General features: G+C 35.8%; 1 protein-coding gene across 1 annotated transcript in view; it reads right to left on the bottom strand.

Annotated features, from left to right (window-relative positions):
* The window catches only part of SHOC1 (shortage in chiasmata 1), a 45,854-nt gene that overhangs the window by 13,173 nt on the left and 15,886 nt on the right, over positions 1-16,795 (bottom strand). Inside the window, exons 11-17 of the mRNA XM_054287554.1 lie at positions 15,650-15,892; positions 14,068-14,514; positions 11,599-11,724; positions 10,009-10,185; positions 7,469-7,576; positions 5,682-5,869; positions 787-859 (exon numbers count right to left, since the gene is read on the bottom strand). Of these exons, the coding sequence (XP_054143529.1) occupies positions 787-859; positions 5,682-5,869; positions 7,469-7,576; positions 10,009-10,185; positions 11,599-11,724; positions 14,068-14,514; positions 15,650-15,892 (1,362 nt within the window). The remainder of the gene's footprint in view (positions 1-786; positions 860-5,681; positions 5,870-7,468; positions 7,577-10,008; positions 10,186-11,598; positions 11,725-14,067; positions 14,515-15,649; positions 15,893-16,795) is intronic.

Here is a 16,795-nt window from a genome sequence, read left to right as displayed (position 1 = left end):
TTTATGAAAATGGATTTTTAAAAATCAATTTAAAAGGACTCAGTGACTTGTCCTAAACATAACTATAGGCTCAAATTATAATTTTCCTAAAATGTGTTTGTTTTACCATCTGAATTTGCAGTATTGAACAAGCTTGTACTTGTGAAATCACTCACAGGTAAAAAGTTGAAATTATGAAAATGTTGCTTGTATCAGTAGGGAGGTGGGATATTGGAAACAGTATATTTTTACCTTGAGCTTTATAGATTGATACAGCTTATGCTGATATATTTAACATACTAGCAAACAAGATCAGCAACATATAGTTAAAGGAAATTTGATTTATACCTGAATACTCATTCAAGGCTTTGTGCTGGGGAGCTTAGTTAAGACTTCTAAAATCTAACTGCTCTGAACATGCTTGCAAGGAAGAAAGCTTGTGACTGATGATCAGCTAAACACAATGAGACAATGTGATGAAGATAACAGATGCAAATATAATTAGACAATGGGCTGTCCACAGCTCCTTCATGTTCTGTTAAAAAAAAATCTTTGACTTGGCAGATAAATTATCACTTTCTTGAAATAGAAGGCATTAGACCAGAACTCTTAAATGGGAGAAAACAAAATTAAAAGATAAAAGGCTGATGGAAGAGTTATGAAATATTAAACACTGAGAAAAATATGTAGAAAGGGTCCTGATTAGAAGCGAGAAACACCTGCACCAAGCATCTACACAGGAATGCAGCGATCTACAGAATAACAGCCACTTTTTATTTCAAAAATACACATGAAATAATAATTCACCTTCTATCCTAGATAATGGGTGAATGAAGGCATCTTTTTCTCTTTCAGAGTCCATCCTTGTAATGATTAGTATCTGTATGAAGACAATTAAAAGAAACTCAAGTAAGGTAAGTTTTTTTTTCTTTCAGCCTGCATACATCTTTCCTTCTCCTCTGCACAGAAAACACAAGATTGAATAAACAGATGGCAAACCCAGAAACTTTGGAGTTTTCCACAATAACAATCAAAGAATATTTCAAGTTGGAAGGGACCCATAAGGATAGAGTCCAAAACCCTGCTTCTCACAGGACTACCTAAAACCAAACCATATGACTATATCCAAGAGCTTCTTGAACTTAGATAGGCTAAGTGTTTTAACCACTTATACAGAAGTCTGTTCCAGGGAAGACCACACTCTAAGTGAGGAATATTTTGCCTAATGTGCCTGAATTTCTTCTGACACTACTTCATTCCAGTTGCTTGTGTCCTATTACTGGTCACCCGAGAGAGGAGATATGCACCTTCCCCTCTGCTGTTTTGCTTGAGAAGGAGTAGGCTGTGATGGGGTCACCACACAAGGAACAACAAAAGTCACCTCAGCTGCCCCTCCTCTTGCCCTTGAGGCCTTCTACCATCTTGGTTCCTTTCCTCTGAACAGACAAAACAGACAAGTTTGATATCCTCCTTATATTGTGGCACCCAGAACTGCCCCCAGCGCTCGAGGTGAGGCTGCCCCAGAGCAGAGCAGGGCAGGACAATCTCCTCTGTTTCTGGGCTGTGATGCTGTGCCTGATGCCCTCCAGGACATGGGGGCCCTCCTGGCTGCCAGGGCACTGCTGACTCAACTTGCCATTGACCCAGACTTCTAGTCTCTTCCCACTGTGCTCCAGTCTCTTTCCCAATTTGTATGTATAACATGATTGCCTGTCGCAGACATCTTTTCATTAAAATCCTTTCATTAGGATTTTTCCTGCTGCAGCTGAGAAGTTTCAGCAACAAAGTGTAAACAGTGGTTATCTGCTGCTGTGGAATGCAACAGGTGGATCTGTGATTGGTCTCCTGTGGATGTTTGGATTTAGTGACCACTCATGGCAGAGCTGTTCTCACTTTCTGCCTGGACACAGATCTTTGTTATTAATTCTTTTCTATTCTTAGCTTAGCTAGCCTTCTGAGAACTTTCCTTCTATTCCTTTTAGTATAGTTATAATGTAACATATATCATAAAATAATAAATCAAGCCTTCTGATCATAGAGTCAACATTCTCATCTCTCTCTCATCCTGAAAACCCCTGTGACCACGGTCACAATTGCCCCATCCCAGGTGGAAAATTTGGCACTTAGTCTCCATATATTTCATAGAGCTGGTGAGTACTCAGCTGTCTAGTTTAACTTTTCTGTAAGGCCTTTCTACCCTCAAGAGAGTCCATTTAGTCCATCTCCTCCTAATTTAGTATCATTAGTAAAATCAATTAATGTACTTTTAATTCCTGTGTCCAGACAACTTATAAAAACATTTAAGAACACTGTCTCTAAAACTGAGTCCTGGGGAATGTCCCTGGCCATGAGCCTGATGTAATTCCATTCACTGTAATTCTTTGAGCTCAACCCATCTGTCAGCTGCTCACCCAACCCAGTATTATGGACTTGCCTAGCTCTGTGATGAACAGTTCATCGAGGATACTGTGAGAGACATTTGCTGAAGTTAAAAACTACACTCACTGGCTTCGCTTGGTCAACTAGATGGGTCACCTTGTCATAAGTGGGAAAAGAAAGGAAATTTAGTTGGTTAAGTGGCACTTTTCTCTTGTGACCCTGTGTTGGTGATGGCCAATGACTGCATTGTTTCTCAAGTATTTTTCAGTAACTCCCAGCATAAACTTTTCTATAATTTTAACAGGCACTGAAGTGGGACAGACAAGTCGGTAATTACCAGAGACTTCCTTCCTTCCCTTCTTGAAAATTGAAACAACATTTAGCATCTTTCAATCAGCTGGGATCTCTCCAGACTCCCAAGACACTTGAAAAATAATGGAAAGAGTTCCCATAATGACATTTTTGAGCTCCTTCAGTACCCTGGGATGAACCTCACTGGGCTCTATACATCTGTGCACATCCAGATGGAGCAGCAAGTCTCAAATAAGTTCAGGAGTGGCTGGGAGTTCAACATTATCCTTAGTCACAGTCTTCTAACACTGGGCTCTGGGGATTGAAGACAGAGGCAAAAGAAGGCTCTGAATGTCTCTGCTTTGTCTACGTCCCAATTTTGAGGTGACCAACTGTGTTGAGAGTTGATGATGTTGTCTCTGTTCTTATTCTGCTCTTGACTTATTTAAAAAGCCCTTTTTGTCATCCTTCACAGTGTTAGCCAGCTTGAACTTCAACTGAGCTTTGGCCATATAAATTTTCTCCCTACAGGAGTGGACAGTCCCCTTTAAAGTCACCAGCTCGTAAGTGACATCCCAAGTCCATACACATTCCTTTTCCACCTAAATTCTAGAAAATCCCTGCTCAGGCAGGCCAGGCTTCTGCCTTGCTTGCTTGGCTTTTGATTTGACTTGCTCCTGAACTCAAAAAGAATGCTAGTTATAGACACTATCTAAAGATATTATACCCCATTATGACTATTGTACTAGACAGATCTGTCACATTAGAAAAATCATCCTCATGGAGACAGAACTTAATCTGAAGATAATAGAATTCAGCCTGCAAGGTACTTATGTAACTGGATGTATTGCTGAACTGGTTAGAAAGATCTTCCAATATGTAGATGGAATCACAAAAGTGTTTCTGCCACAGATCTGGAACTCATTGAATATTGCTGAACACAAAAATGCTGAAAAGAATTAGAATCTACCAAACTGACACAGTCTTAAAAAGAATCCCCATCAGAGAAGGTGTTTACCTTGTCCATCATTTTAACTGATACAAACTAAACACATGCTACCCTAAGTGTATAAAGAAGAATATGTACCTAAATACATCACCATACTTTCTGACAGGATGCTCTCTGAACTTTTTTGCCATTGTACAGATACTTTTCATGTTGTACACAAGATATAGATTTTAAAGAAGGCACATAACATTGTCTGACTCTTAAGATTTACAGTCATAAAGTAATGGTACGTGTAAATATCAAAAGCATGTTAGATCTTGTCAGAAAAGGACTTCTGGTCACACAGACAGAGGCAGATTTCAATTTCCATAAGCAGATGCACAGAAGAGCCACTCAACAATCCACTGGCATCTTTATAAGCAGTTTTGGACAACAGCATTTAAAAATGTAGACCTGCTTTTCCACACACAATTCAACAGCAGACTAATCATATGTTCATGTGAGCCAGATGAAATTTTTAGTCATTTTCTATCTAATCGTAAGTACAAAAGATAATGAAACAAAGAGCAAATTTTTTTTTTCTAAACCAGCAGTAACTTCTTCTTCACAATGGAAATGTCCCATTACAATCCTGCATCAATTACAACTTTGGCTAATAAAAGGATAATGAAACTATCCTATTTCACACCATATTAATGGATATTGATGTGATGTGATAGAACAGTAAATAGTTCATGGAATACAACTTTTACTTCTTTTGAACTGGAATACTCCTTCTACCTAGTCTGGCTCATTATAACCTGTCTCTAAATGTTAGGAAACAGGAAAAAATTAGTAATTGTGAATAAAATCATATTTGGCATTATATTGCATGCATATCACTGTATGACTAAGTCAAGCAAACAAATCAAAATTCAGGAGTTATAGCTAAAAAATTTTAAAAGTCATGTTTAGTGGAGTTCAGAAGAAAAGCCAAATTGCCACTGAGCTGACTTCAAAATGACATCAAGTTCTCATACACTACAACATAATCCTAGTATCACAAAGCAAAATGTGCTGCTCTTAAGATGACAAAAAGGATGCAAAATCATCTTAGTGTGTCTGTTGAAGGACAGACAACAAGACAATCAGTACCATTTTATTTTTGTTGCTTCATTTTAATTTTAAATTCAAAAAGGGTGTATTATAAGTTGTTATATTGTTCTTCTCAGCAAAATTTAATCAAAAGATATTCAGAGCTCCAAGTGCAACTCTTAAACACAAGAAGAATAAATCCTCAGGAAGTGAAGTATGGAAATAAGCTAAAATGAACTTAAAGATCTTTTTTGGCTGCGTTTAGGATCATAAATTCTATTCCAAACAGTTAGAACCCTTTAAACACTATGCATTTCATCCTGTTTCTTAATGTGATTAGTTTTCTGTAAAGAAATAATAAATATTCTGCAAAGGAAGGTGGTATTTGGCACTGTGTCATAATACCCAAAATATTCACACGTCCAGGAGAGAGAATCTTTGGGTAATTTGAATATCCTCCAAAACTCTCTCTTCCATGCCAAAGCTATCACTCACAGATATTTCCTTCTTGTATCATTCAAATGCCAGGAGGTTGGCCAGATACACTCTTTAAGCAGAGGTTATCTGTGGATAACATCATCCACACACTCCTTGGCGTATGTGTGCTCCACGTCATGCCATGAAAGCACACAACCATGACTTGCACTACGACTCTGTCTATGCTAGATGAATGAGGCTTTCAACAAAAGGCTATATTATAATTTTTAGTAACTGATACAATAAACTTATCAGGAAAACAAAACCACCTGCATCAAGATAAAGTGCTAGCAATGCTAAAACTCTTTTGCATGTTATTTCAGGCATGGAACAAAAGGAGATTTGATCAAACAAAAACTTGTATTGCTGTGACAGAGTTCTAAAAAATTATTTAGCCTTATTTAATAGATATCATGAGGTAATTATTAGACTTTTTTGTCATAAATGAACCTTTGTTCAAACACCATCTTGCAATTAGTCATGTAATCTGGAACAATTTTGTTTGTTAAGAGAAATTGGTTACTTTGTTAACCTTAACACTGTGTTTCTCTCCACAACTTTTCATCCAATGTAACATTTCACACTGAAGTGCTGTTATTTTGGGATGAGTTTCATGCTTTTTCTGGCTGCTGTACTGTACAATCTTCAGCTGCCTCCAAATATTATTCAAACAGGATTCTAAAATGTTTTTGTAGATATCCTTTGCCTTGGACAAATACCCTGTTAATAAAGCAACAAAAGAAGTAAATGGAGTGACAAAGATAATTGTCAAGCATTGTGTTCAATCTGCACATCAATTTAAAATCTATGTGAAGGTATCTTGCACAAAAACAGATGAAATGTTAATGGCTCCCCAGCATGGAAGGAGAATATGACCACCAGTACATAAATGATGTTTATAAAACTGCTGTACTTTATGTAGTATCTGCTATGTAACTCCAGATAGAATTATATAAGATTGCATCCTTAAGCTGCAGATGGGGCAGCAACACTCCTATACTTAACTACTTAACTAATCTGTATTGTTTACACTGAGTAACAACAGTATTTCTATCACTGTTGTCTAAAGCTTGTTTGTCCTGTGTGTTTACCACTCTCCATATTATCACAACTACTCTCAACTCTGAATGGTGCCTTCTATGCATAAATGGTGAACAATGCTGGGGATATCTGAAAATGCATAAAGAAAAAATACATCCAATATAACTACATGATGAATCACACAGCACAACAACATAACAGTGAAGACTACAAGGCCTACTTAGTATCTCACTCAATTTTCTAATTTTTTTCACATCTTTTTTACTTGTACAATTCCTATGTGAGCTGTTCCTCAGGTTTGGAAACATAGGTGCTTTTGCAACTCTGAAATATCATCTAGGAGTGCTTCTGCTACATAAAGGGTAGAGGAAGAACTGCTCATTTTTCTTCCTCCCATCCTTCGATATTGTTTATAGTAATGATGGAAAAGAATTGTACTTAGGCTTCTACTTATATATTCATTCTGTATTCTTCTTCCTACTCTTTTATTGCTAGAAATATTTAAGGAAATACAAAGTATTTCCCCCTACAGTTCAGTTTATGGCAGATGTTTTACATTTTACATCAATATTAAGAAAACACCTTCCATCAAGGGATAGTTCAGACTGAAGGTAGATGCTCTGAAGCAACTTTATCTCCTATAAAGACAGAAGGAGTCTGACTTTCCTAGGGCATTCGTAAACACTCACTTCAACATCTTGTAGACCTATCATGACAGAGATATTTGAAAATTCAAAGCACACCTATAGGAATTTGACAAGCTCAGCATTATCATTTCAGGCATTAAACTGGGTTACAATGGATTGCCATATTCCAAATTTGAATAAGACCAAAAAGGTCCAAAAAAAAAAGCTTCTACATAAGTCCAGTGTTGGAAGATCAAACCTCTTTCCTTCTGACACATTAGATAATATTTAAGATTTTGCTTAAAATGCTCTCAGATTTGAGTAGCTCACTTCCATGGAGCCTAACAATATTTTATGTGGAGTGTGTCCCACATTCACAAAAGATAGATGGTAAATAGAAAAGGACTTGACTTTTGCATGTTCCTCAGTTTCCACATAGAGATTCCAATGAAAATTTGTCATTCTGAGATACAGACATATTATATATGTGAAAGCTGTTAACAAATGGAATAACAAACAGCAGTCTAGTAGTCATGAACTGAGCATATGCCCTGATGGTAAAGAGTCAGAGCTAAAAACATGAGCGATTGTCTGCAGAATGCACACAAAGCTTTGGGTTTCTGGGTATCATTATTCAGGACTGAAAACATACCTAGAGCTGTATCCAAGCCACATGTTAGCAGCAGATCTCGAACTGTCACCAGCAGGTGAACCAGAGCAGCATGTCTGAACAGCAGGATCTCCTTCTCATCTATTTTACCTTTACAAATAGAAGACAGAGGTGTGGTCTACAAAAGATGTCAGAGCCCACATTTTATATGTATATATATGAAGTCAGCTTAAAAGATCCTGGTATTTTCATTAAACACACTTGAATATAGATAACCTTCAAAGCTTAACCTTCAGATCTGGTGGTTTTGCCAAATAGCTTAAGATATAGCATAACATTTCTCAGGCCATGTGACCCAGGGCAAGTGGCACACAGGCCAATGTTTTGGAAAGGTGTGTACAGATAGATGGTGCTTGCTGGAGGAGGAGGTAACAGGTCCCCTGGGCATGTCATTAAAACTACATTGCTTTACTGATTTTAGTGTGGCAATTCTCTGCACTTAATTAACATCTCATTATGAGAATCTTCACCCTCAAAAAGGTAAATCTGAGTGACACTTGCTCCTTCTTAACCCCAAACACTTCAAACAAATTTATGGGCTTCCTATTCTGTATTGTGTGTCCATTTTGAATATATATTATAGGACTTGACTGAAGAGGCAGGAATTTCTAGTCTGAAGGCAGAAGGTATTTTTGAAAATTGCACACAGTTAATTGTGCAGTTCATCATCATAAACCAGAAATTTTTGAAAACACAACTACAGAGTAAGTGTGCTTCATAACAAAACACATACTTCAAATTGCTTAAAAAGGTTGAGGAAGATAATCAATGAATAAATTACTACAGCTGAAGGTGCATTCTAGGAGAAAAATAGTAGCTACTTCTGTGTACTGGGATTAACATAACTTTTAATTCAAAAATACAAGCAACACACTTGGGAAGGAAAAATCAACTTAAGGACACAGCATACAGAAGGACTTAGCTGGAAACTGCATGAAAGATCTTGCAACTATTCTGCATCAAAAGATGGAAAGTTAATGTCCAGCTCTGTTAAGTGAAGGACTATATCCAACTCTTTACACCAATCACCATAAAAACTCAGTGAGGAATACAGGTCATTTAGAAACAACGGAACACAGTAAGAAACCATTTCATGATGAAAGACTGGAGCACTTGGTGATATTTGATGCATAAAAGACCAGCAGGGGAATAGTAATCTGCTAATAGATCACTACCATCACAGTAAGTGATTGTTTTCTATGTCCACCCAGGGATTAAGGAACAAATACATCAGCATAGTCTGGAGGAAAGTGGAATAAGACGGGATATTGTGAAACTATTTAAAACCAGGAAGGAAATAAAAGAAATACATTATTAGGGAGATTTTTGTATCTCATACAGAGACAGAGAAATATTCATTAGGAATGAATTGGATATTTTCTCTCTTGTTTCTGTGGATCTTCCAGCAAGAAAGTTCTTACTTTCTGCTGCTTTAGCTGGGGAAAAATGCAATTTCTATAGCATGTAAACTGCATTTGAGAGGATGTAAGTTTTCTTAAATTAATCTTGAATTGAAATGCAGACATATTCTTTTCCTTGATTCATAGAAGCAGTAGTAATTCTCTGTGCACTTTTCTCACTAATGTTTTCCTTTCTGTGATTCACTGATACAGATATAGACACCATGTTTATCTCTCTTGTTTGTGAAGATGATGTTTGCTATTTTGTAAACTCCTTCACATTAAAAGAACACTGCTGCTGCTAATTTTAATATGATAATTCTATAAATCACAATCTGTCATTCTGTAGGGCCAACTACAGTTTCTTTTTGCTTTCCTTCTCATTTGTGGTTTCATGGTTGTTAATGTTTTCTTTGAGAAAAATACATTCAACACAGAAAATAATGAAATTGAGACATCAAGAGTTTATTGCATAATTTGTGACATAATATAGAAACTTGGCATGTAGTAAACTGCCTACTATGTTATCCTTACAACTAGTTCTCAACTATGAGCTGTACAACTCAAAAAATAGCACAAAATACCAAGTAACTTCCTAATGTTCCTCAGATCAGTCTCTATTTTGTTATGAAGTTTTCCTGACTCTCTTTACAGTCAAAAATCTTTGTAAGGAGTCACTAACTTTGATGACTTTCCTCCTAAGTTTTCTGTTTTTATAGGGTTTTCACATGCTGCATATGAGAGAAATGAAGTCAGAAGGAAACCAAAGTATTATGGATTTTTTTTCACCTGATTTCTGACACAGACAGAGTGTTTGGCATTATGCAGGTGTAAAAACAAAAAGAACATTGTTTGCTATATTTTTGCCATATATTTCTGAAGCACATGTAAAATATTTTAAATTGAAATCCAATTAGAATAATTCTGTATTGCAATATTGAAGTTAATAAATGTAATGTTGAACAATGAGACATTTTTGAAATAAAAGAGGAAATCAGTTGTTGTAACTCTGTAAGATAAACTGTTAAAAGATTTACCATTAATTTATAAAACATCTTGACCTTGTCTCACCAATTAAATCTGAATTAGTTTCAAAGAAGAACAGACGTTTTAAAGACATACCTTGTTTAAAATTATCACATATCACTTTCTCTTGTTGTTTCAAGAAAAACCTTGTATGATCAAATTTAACACTGTCAAAGCTCCAAGTAACAGAAGCAAGTACACCCAGGTGTGTCAAATCTTTTAGTACAGGAATAGCTGCTTCTTCCAAGAGGCAGTATGCCTGGCATTGGCTTTCTGGATAACACAATGAACAAAACATAATAATGAAGTTTGGTTTCACATACCACTACTGGACATGAATATTAAAAAGACCCAGCAAAACATTAACAACTTTATCTTGTTCAGGCAAGCTGCAACATTAATGGAAAGAAGTTAACTTGCCTAAGCTCTCCTGAGTGTATCATTCAGCTCATCCTCACAGCAGGTAACCACATTGCATTTGATAACATGATGAAACTCCATGAGGAGAAGCTAGAATTTTTTACTCCTGTGACCCACACTAAGATTGTTCTACTATTCAGTTGTTCTACAGCGGCCTGTTTCTACATCACAGTCATTTTTGAAATGCTGATTTTTGTTTTGACTGCAGAAATGCTTTAATTTCCCTCTCCTGTTGCATTAAAGGAATTTTGCTTAAATTTTTTTTTTAAAAAAATAATTAAAAAATAAGCTTAAAGCTATGATTCCCATCTCAGATGTGAACAGACGAAAAGACCACTCTATTCTTTCACTGGTTCTGTGAAAGAAAAATCTATTAAGCACATGGCTCAAATGAATGCATTTCTCAGAAAACCAAACTAATCTCTGCTAGGCCTACAACTTCCTAGGGCTGGTTATATATAAAGCTTGGATAAATATTTTCTAGGTTCTCCTCTACCATTTCTACTACATGAAAAAAGCATTGTCAGTTATGTTCTTTGACACAATGCCTCATACAACAACCAGAGTTCAAGGGGTAAGGCCCAGTCATATCTGAGATAAATCCATTGCTGATTTCTACTGTGGTAAAGACCTTTCCTATCAAAATGACTACTGATCTCTTCCATCCCCATTTCCCATTTACTTAGACAAAAATGTGCAAAATAATAAATGGAAAGTACTAAATGGTGTTAAGAGATTTCATGTCTGCTAATTTTGATCAGACATTACTCTAAGTCTCAGTTACTTTTTTTTCCATGCATGCAATTGGCTTTAGTCTTAAGATGGAGCTCCATAGCCTGCTCTCATCTCTGTGCCAAATAAATATCTGTCTACTTGTAATACTTCCAGCCACAAAGAGAAGAGACTAAGTCTAATAATTTCTGTATTTGTCTGAGCACTACTATTTTATATAAAATTCTACTACAAAACTATATAGAATCATAGAATAAGTAAGATCATTGAGCTCAACTGCTAACCCAGCATCACCATGTTCACCACTAACCCATGTCCCCTAGTGCCACATACTCAGGTTTTTTTAACACTCCCAGGGCTGGTGAGTCTACCACTACCTCGGGAAGCCAGTTCCAACGCCTGACTACCTTTCCAATGACGAAGTTTTCCCCAATTTCCAATCTAAACCTCATCTGGAGCAGCTTGATGCCATTTCCTCTGTCCTGTCACTTATTACCTGGGAGAAGGCAAAACAGTTCTAAAAACAGTGCATACCTGATGGCTGAATATTGATAGTGATACTGTCTTTATTCTCTTGGGTTTTTTCCTCTGTTTTCACAGTCTCACAAAAAGAATTGTCCTCTTTGAGAATATTGATATGCTGATCTTCAGGCTGTACCACTAAATGAAACCACGAGTGAATATTTAGCTAATCACAAAACCAGCTCAATAAATAAAAAAACTGTTCTATAAATTACTCTACATGCAAAAAAAAAAAAATTCAAATGAAGTTGTTTTTGTGAAACATACATTTTCTCTTTATGAATTCTTTATTTTTTTCCTGGACTTATACAGTACAAAAATCCACAAGATGTAAAAACAGGTTAGGCCCTCTCAGCCTTCACAGCCCAAGAAGTTAAGCATTATCAGATTGCTCTTCCTAAGAGTAGAAATACAGACCTGGGAAAGTTAAGGAGCTGGTACTACTGGTCTATAATATAGTTCCATAGGAAACCTCATATGCCTTTATATGGAGAAAAAACATGCATGACAGAAAATATGCTGCTGACCATAAGGAGCTCCAAGTATGAAAAGTACATCAGTGAGTGTGAGTAGAAAGGTTAGATACTCTAAGCCATGGGGAAAGAACACAGAAGTTGCAAATGGAAAAAAAAAAAAAGATAAAAAGAATTGCATATTGAAAATAATTTTTCTCCTTTCATCTAGCTATCTTTTGCAACTTGTTAATATTTCTAAGTAGCCTTCCTTCTTCTTGATATATACAGATGCATGAGCTTCAACTTCTGGCCACAAAGCCTCTTCTCTTTATTTCTGATTATTTTTCTGTGAGAGCGGTTCTTATTGAATAAGAATATTCTTAAATATTATTGACTTTTCTACTTAAGAAGGCCACTTCCCTCAGCAAATAAACTAATAATACAGAGACAGAAGGCAAAGAAAAACTGAATTTTTATTCTAGTTAACTTAGATAATTTGCCTTATTTTGAAAAGATGTCTGGGGTTCAAAACTGGATCACTGAGTTGTTTCTACTATTTCTCTCCTGTGTATTTTCTAAACATTACACACAATGATATCTTTAAAAAAATAATTAAAACAACGAAGAGGCCTTACAGGCACCTCTGGCCTTTCTACTTTTCAGTTAGAGTTAGAATGACCCTTGATAAAAACTTTTCTTTATTGCAAAAGATGCTATGTTTTATATAATTTCTACATCGATGTGGCTCATCACAGTCCCCAGTATTTTAATGGCTTCTCTATATGTCAGGCGTAACTGATCCGCACACTGTGGACTACCTGTACACATATCCTAATCTGCATTGAATCTTCTTAAACCCTCCCAAGCCTACTCGAGAAGGTGACAGCTTGTCTTTCAATACGCTTGGATTCCTCGTTAGCCGATGCAGTGCTGGTCAGGGTCCACTAGACGGCAGCATAAAACTTCAGGTACCTCGGTCTCTTACTTCTAAAATTTGGATTATTGCTTTCTGACGCCATGAAAAGTTTTATGAATCTTCGACAGAGTCAGAAACACACGATTTTTACAAAAAAAAATTTACTCCCAAAAGATTACATAAGCTTGCAATTAAACAAACATCCCAACTCTACAGGAAGTATTGCTGAGGCTTTTATGTAACAACTGTTTGGTTTTGGTTAATTCTAGGACATTTAACTAAAACACAGATAAAAGTTACTGTAAAAATTCTCTCATACAAGTCCAAAAAGTTTATCAAAAATTTTTTTACATACAATTACATTCTGAAAAGTGAATTTGGAGGTATGCCACTGTTACCTGCCACTTTATGCCACAGAGAATTCTTTTACAAACCAAATAAGAAAGTTCTTCTACTTTTTTTTTACCTCTCTGCTACTTTGCACTCCTTCAATGCTGAGTACATAATATGATATTCTTTTCCAAGTACTGCCATCAACAAGAACAGGCTACCAACAATTTTCTGTTTTCCCTAATATCTGTTCTGGTGCATTGTTTGATGAATTGATGGGGTTTGCAGCAACGTCAATAGCTCCAATGAACAATTCCTGTTCATTTCCTAGGCTACAGAAGTGAGTACTGATATTTGCCATCTGACAACTACAATGAATTTGAGGATTACTACTTCTCCAAGTGGCCAGGAGATCCAATTTAGAACATATGGATGGAAGAGATCTCCAGAATTAAGTACTATTTACAGTTACTTTGTCAGAATAGGAATGAACTCAAATATTTATTTTATGAAATATCACTTTCAACAAAAAAAAATAGCACCCCCGCCCCCAGCTCATCCCAAGTAAACCAATCAACCAAACAAAATCCTCTAATATATCTAAGGGAAAACAACAAAAGGTTAAGATACTTAGCTAAAAATTCAGTTACATTTAAGACCACAAAAATGTTGCCAATTTACTTCAAATAATTGACTAGGATGAACTAGCATCTGTTGTAACTGGTGAAATGGAGAAGAATTTAATCTGGATAAAATGGCAGATTAAACTGGTTAACATACCTTTTTCAGGCCTATCTACATAATATTTGTCCTCTCTTTGGGTGACTGTATATTTAGATCTCATCATAATGAAGTTGTTCAGATCAGAATCATCGTTGGCCCATTTAGAAGCAAGTGTAAGAGATGCAGGCTTTCCTCTACAGGATGATTTGTCTAGTTTAGAAGACACATCTTTACAGCTGTCTGATTCAGATGGTTTGGGGGTTTTCTTTTCTTGGTTTAAGAAGCAAATTGCCTCTTCTGTCTTAATCTTGCTTATGCTTCCTCCAGTAAGCTTTGCCACAGATGTATTTGTACTGTGAATTTTGGCAGGTGACGGAGCACTCACAGCAAAGTTCTGCCTTTGAATCTGCAGTGACAAGTCAGGATTAACTACTTTCTCTGATGAATGTCTTTCAGCAGAAAGCAGCTCTTGGTTTGTCACACAATTCTTCTCCTCAAGCCATCCTAAAAAATACAATTTAATTTATGTGCTGCAACACAGATTTTTTTTCTTTTCTTTCTCCTCATTGGAATTAAGGACTTTGGGTGATTTAAAGACAAGGTATTTTTACAAACAACTTCTTTGCGCCTTCCCAGATCATTAGGATCCCTTTTCAGAAAACTTGCACTGACTAGTTCCAAGTAAAAATGCACAGTATTAAGATACAGAAGGCAAGGCTATTGTTTGAAGTTTTCACCATCTACACAGAATTTATTGATGTTAGATTTCTAGAAAGTGAGAAGAAATATATTTCATTAGGAAGAAAAGTTGTCAATTTTTGTTTCCTGGAGAGAAAAAAGAAGAATGCAAACAGTTCCCTCTGAAGATATGCTTCACTAGAACTATAACTTTTTTTGCACCATGGCTGCACATCCATCTGAAATACAGCAGCTAAACAACTAAAGAATATAAAAAGCAGTTAATTGGAAATGTTCCTGCATGAGCAGTATCTACATGTTTCACAATATATCATGTTACTGTCAATCCTTGGAGTTCTACAACCACAGCTGTTGCCTTGCAGTCTAGCCATAGTTATACAACAAAATCTGAATAACTTTTTGCTTTTTTTGTTGAAGTTTGATTACAAGTATGCAAAAACGTCCATGAAAAATTCTGAAGTGAGGAGCTGTTCAAATTTTAAATAGTCTGCATAAAATAACCCCTCTACAGCCTCACAAAATAAGGAATTTTCACTCTAACATACTCCCCCCACTGACCTTGTACAGGTAGGACTAGGTGAATATCTGCTTTATTAAAATATTTCAAAGCAAAACTACTACTACTTAAGAAATTATCCTGAATGAAACTATTTTATTAAAAAATGACTGGTGGAGGGTATTCTTCATCTGCACAGTAACAGAAAAAAATGACTTTGTGTAGCTCAACACTTTTCTTCCTCCAATTTCTTCTAAGTTACTGAAAGTACACCTTAAATGCAGTAGTGCCCTTCCTTCATTTTAATGTAAAACATTTTGTTCTTAAGAATAAGAAAAAATTAATTTCCTTTGTTCTTGGAGATCTGTAACTCCCCGCATGATTCTCTATTTAAGTACCAATCTTTGCCTTTCTATCACTTATTTTAAAAAAGAAGATACTTACTTTCTAATTGATATGTTGTAAATTGTGTGAATGTTTCTACTTCTGTTGGAAGTACACTGTTTGCATTACTTCCATCCATATTGAATTGTTCCAAAATTTCTACACCTGCTGGATTTAAAACTCTATGAAGCCACCAGCCCTCCTCTAGTGAGCCAAGCATTGGTGCTTCAACCTCAAATAGCAGCTTTTTCTGCAGCTCTCTCAGTGAATGATGCTGATGTGCAAGGTTAACAGCTGGATGCTCTACAAAAGAACCAGAAATTAACACATAATATCAATAAACCAGAAAGATGAAAACAGAATGTCCTTTTTGAAATGAAAGCTCCCAAGTACTCCTGGCCTATTACATGTATCTGTTATTCATACTTCCATTTGTAACTCTGCGTCCATCAATAGATTTAAGAGCAAAGTGGTTAACACTATCAGAGGAAGTGTGCTTTTCTGAGTTCTGTGAGTAGAAGGGGTGAGGGTTTCAATTTTTTTTCCAAATCTAATAATGTGTAGCTGCATTACTAAAGTTACAAATTATCTTGTTAATTATCTGTGGGTTATTGTCATGGTTACAAAGACTTATCATATCCTTAGCTGAAAAAAAATTAACTGAAACAGTAATGAGCATACCATACATTATTTTCAATTATAAATCAAAGTACAAATGAATTGGACAACAAAAAAAGTCAATATACAGAACTTAATCCTGAGACTTGTAAAATGAAGGCAAATAAAGTGAAATGAAAGAATAGTAGTAATATATATTCTGGCATTTTCATGAATAGCCTGCAGCTTGTTTTGGTTTTGTGTATTCTGCTTCTCTTCTACTCTTGTGAAGTTACAGTATTATTTTCCATTAACAGTACTATTGTATTGGTTGCTACATATTTTGAAACAATACCACACAGGAATGAGTTAAACAGATTACCAAATTTCAACTATAAGTTATTTCATATAATAGTAGTGAACACTGTCATAAAAAAATAAAACTCTTGCTTAATTCAAATTATTGCCATAGAAGGATACATTGTATATCAACTTCTGTGTTGCCATACTCTAACTTCTTGTAAGTACTAAAATAATCACAAAACTTCACAGGGTTACAGTAACCGAATAAACTTCAATTGCTCAAATATGTGCTCTGTAATATAACAT

This window comes from Melozone crissalis, unplaced genomic scaffold (assembly GCF_028551555.1).
Source record: "Melozone crissalis strain CALT ecotype California unplaced genomic scaffold, PUWL_Pcris_2 ptg000005l_1, whole genome shotgun sequence".
Taxonomy (NCBI): Eukaryota; Metazoa; Chordata; class Aves; order Passeriformes; family Passerellidae; genus Melozone; species Melozone crissalis.
The sequence above is the reverse complement of the archived record's forward strand: the minus strand, read 5'-3'. Positions and strand labels throughout refer to the sequence as shown.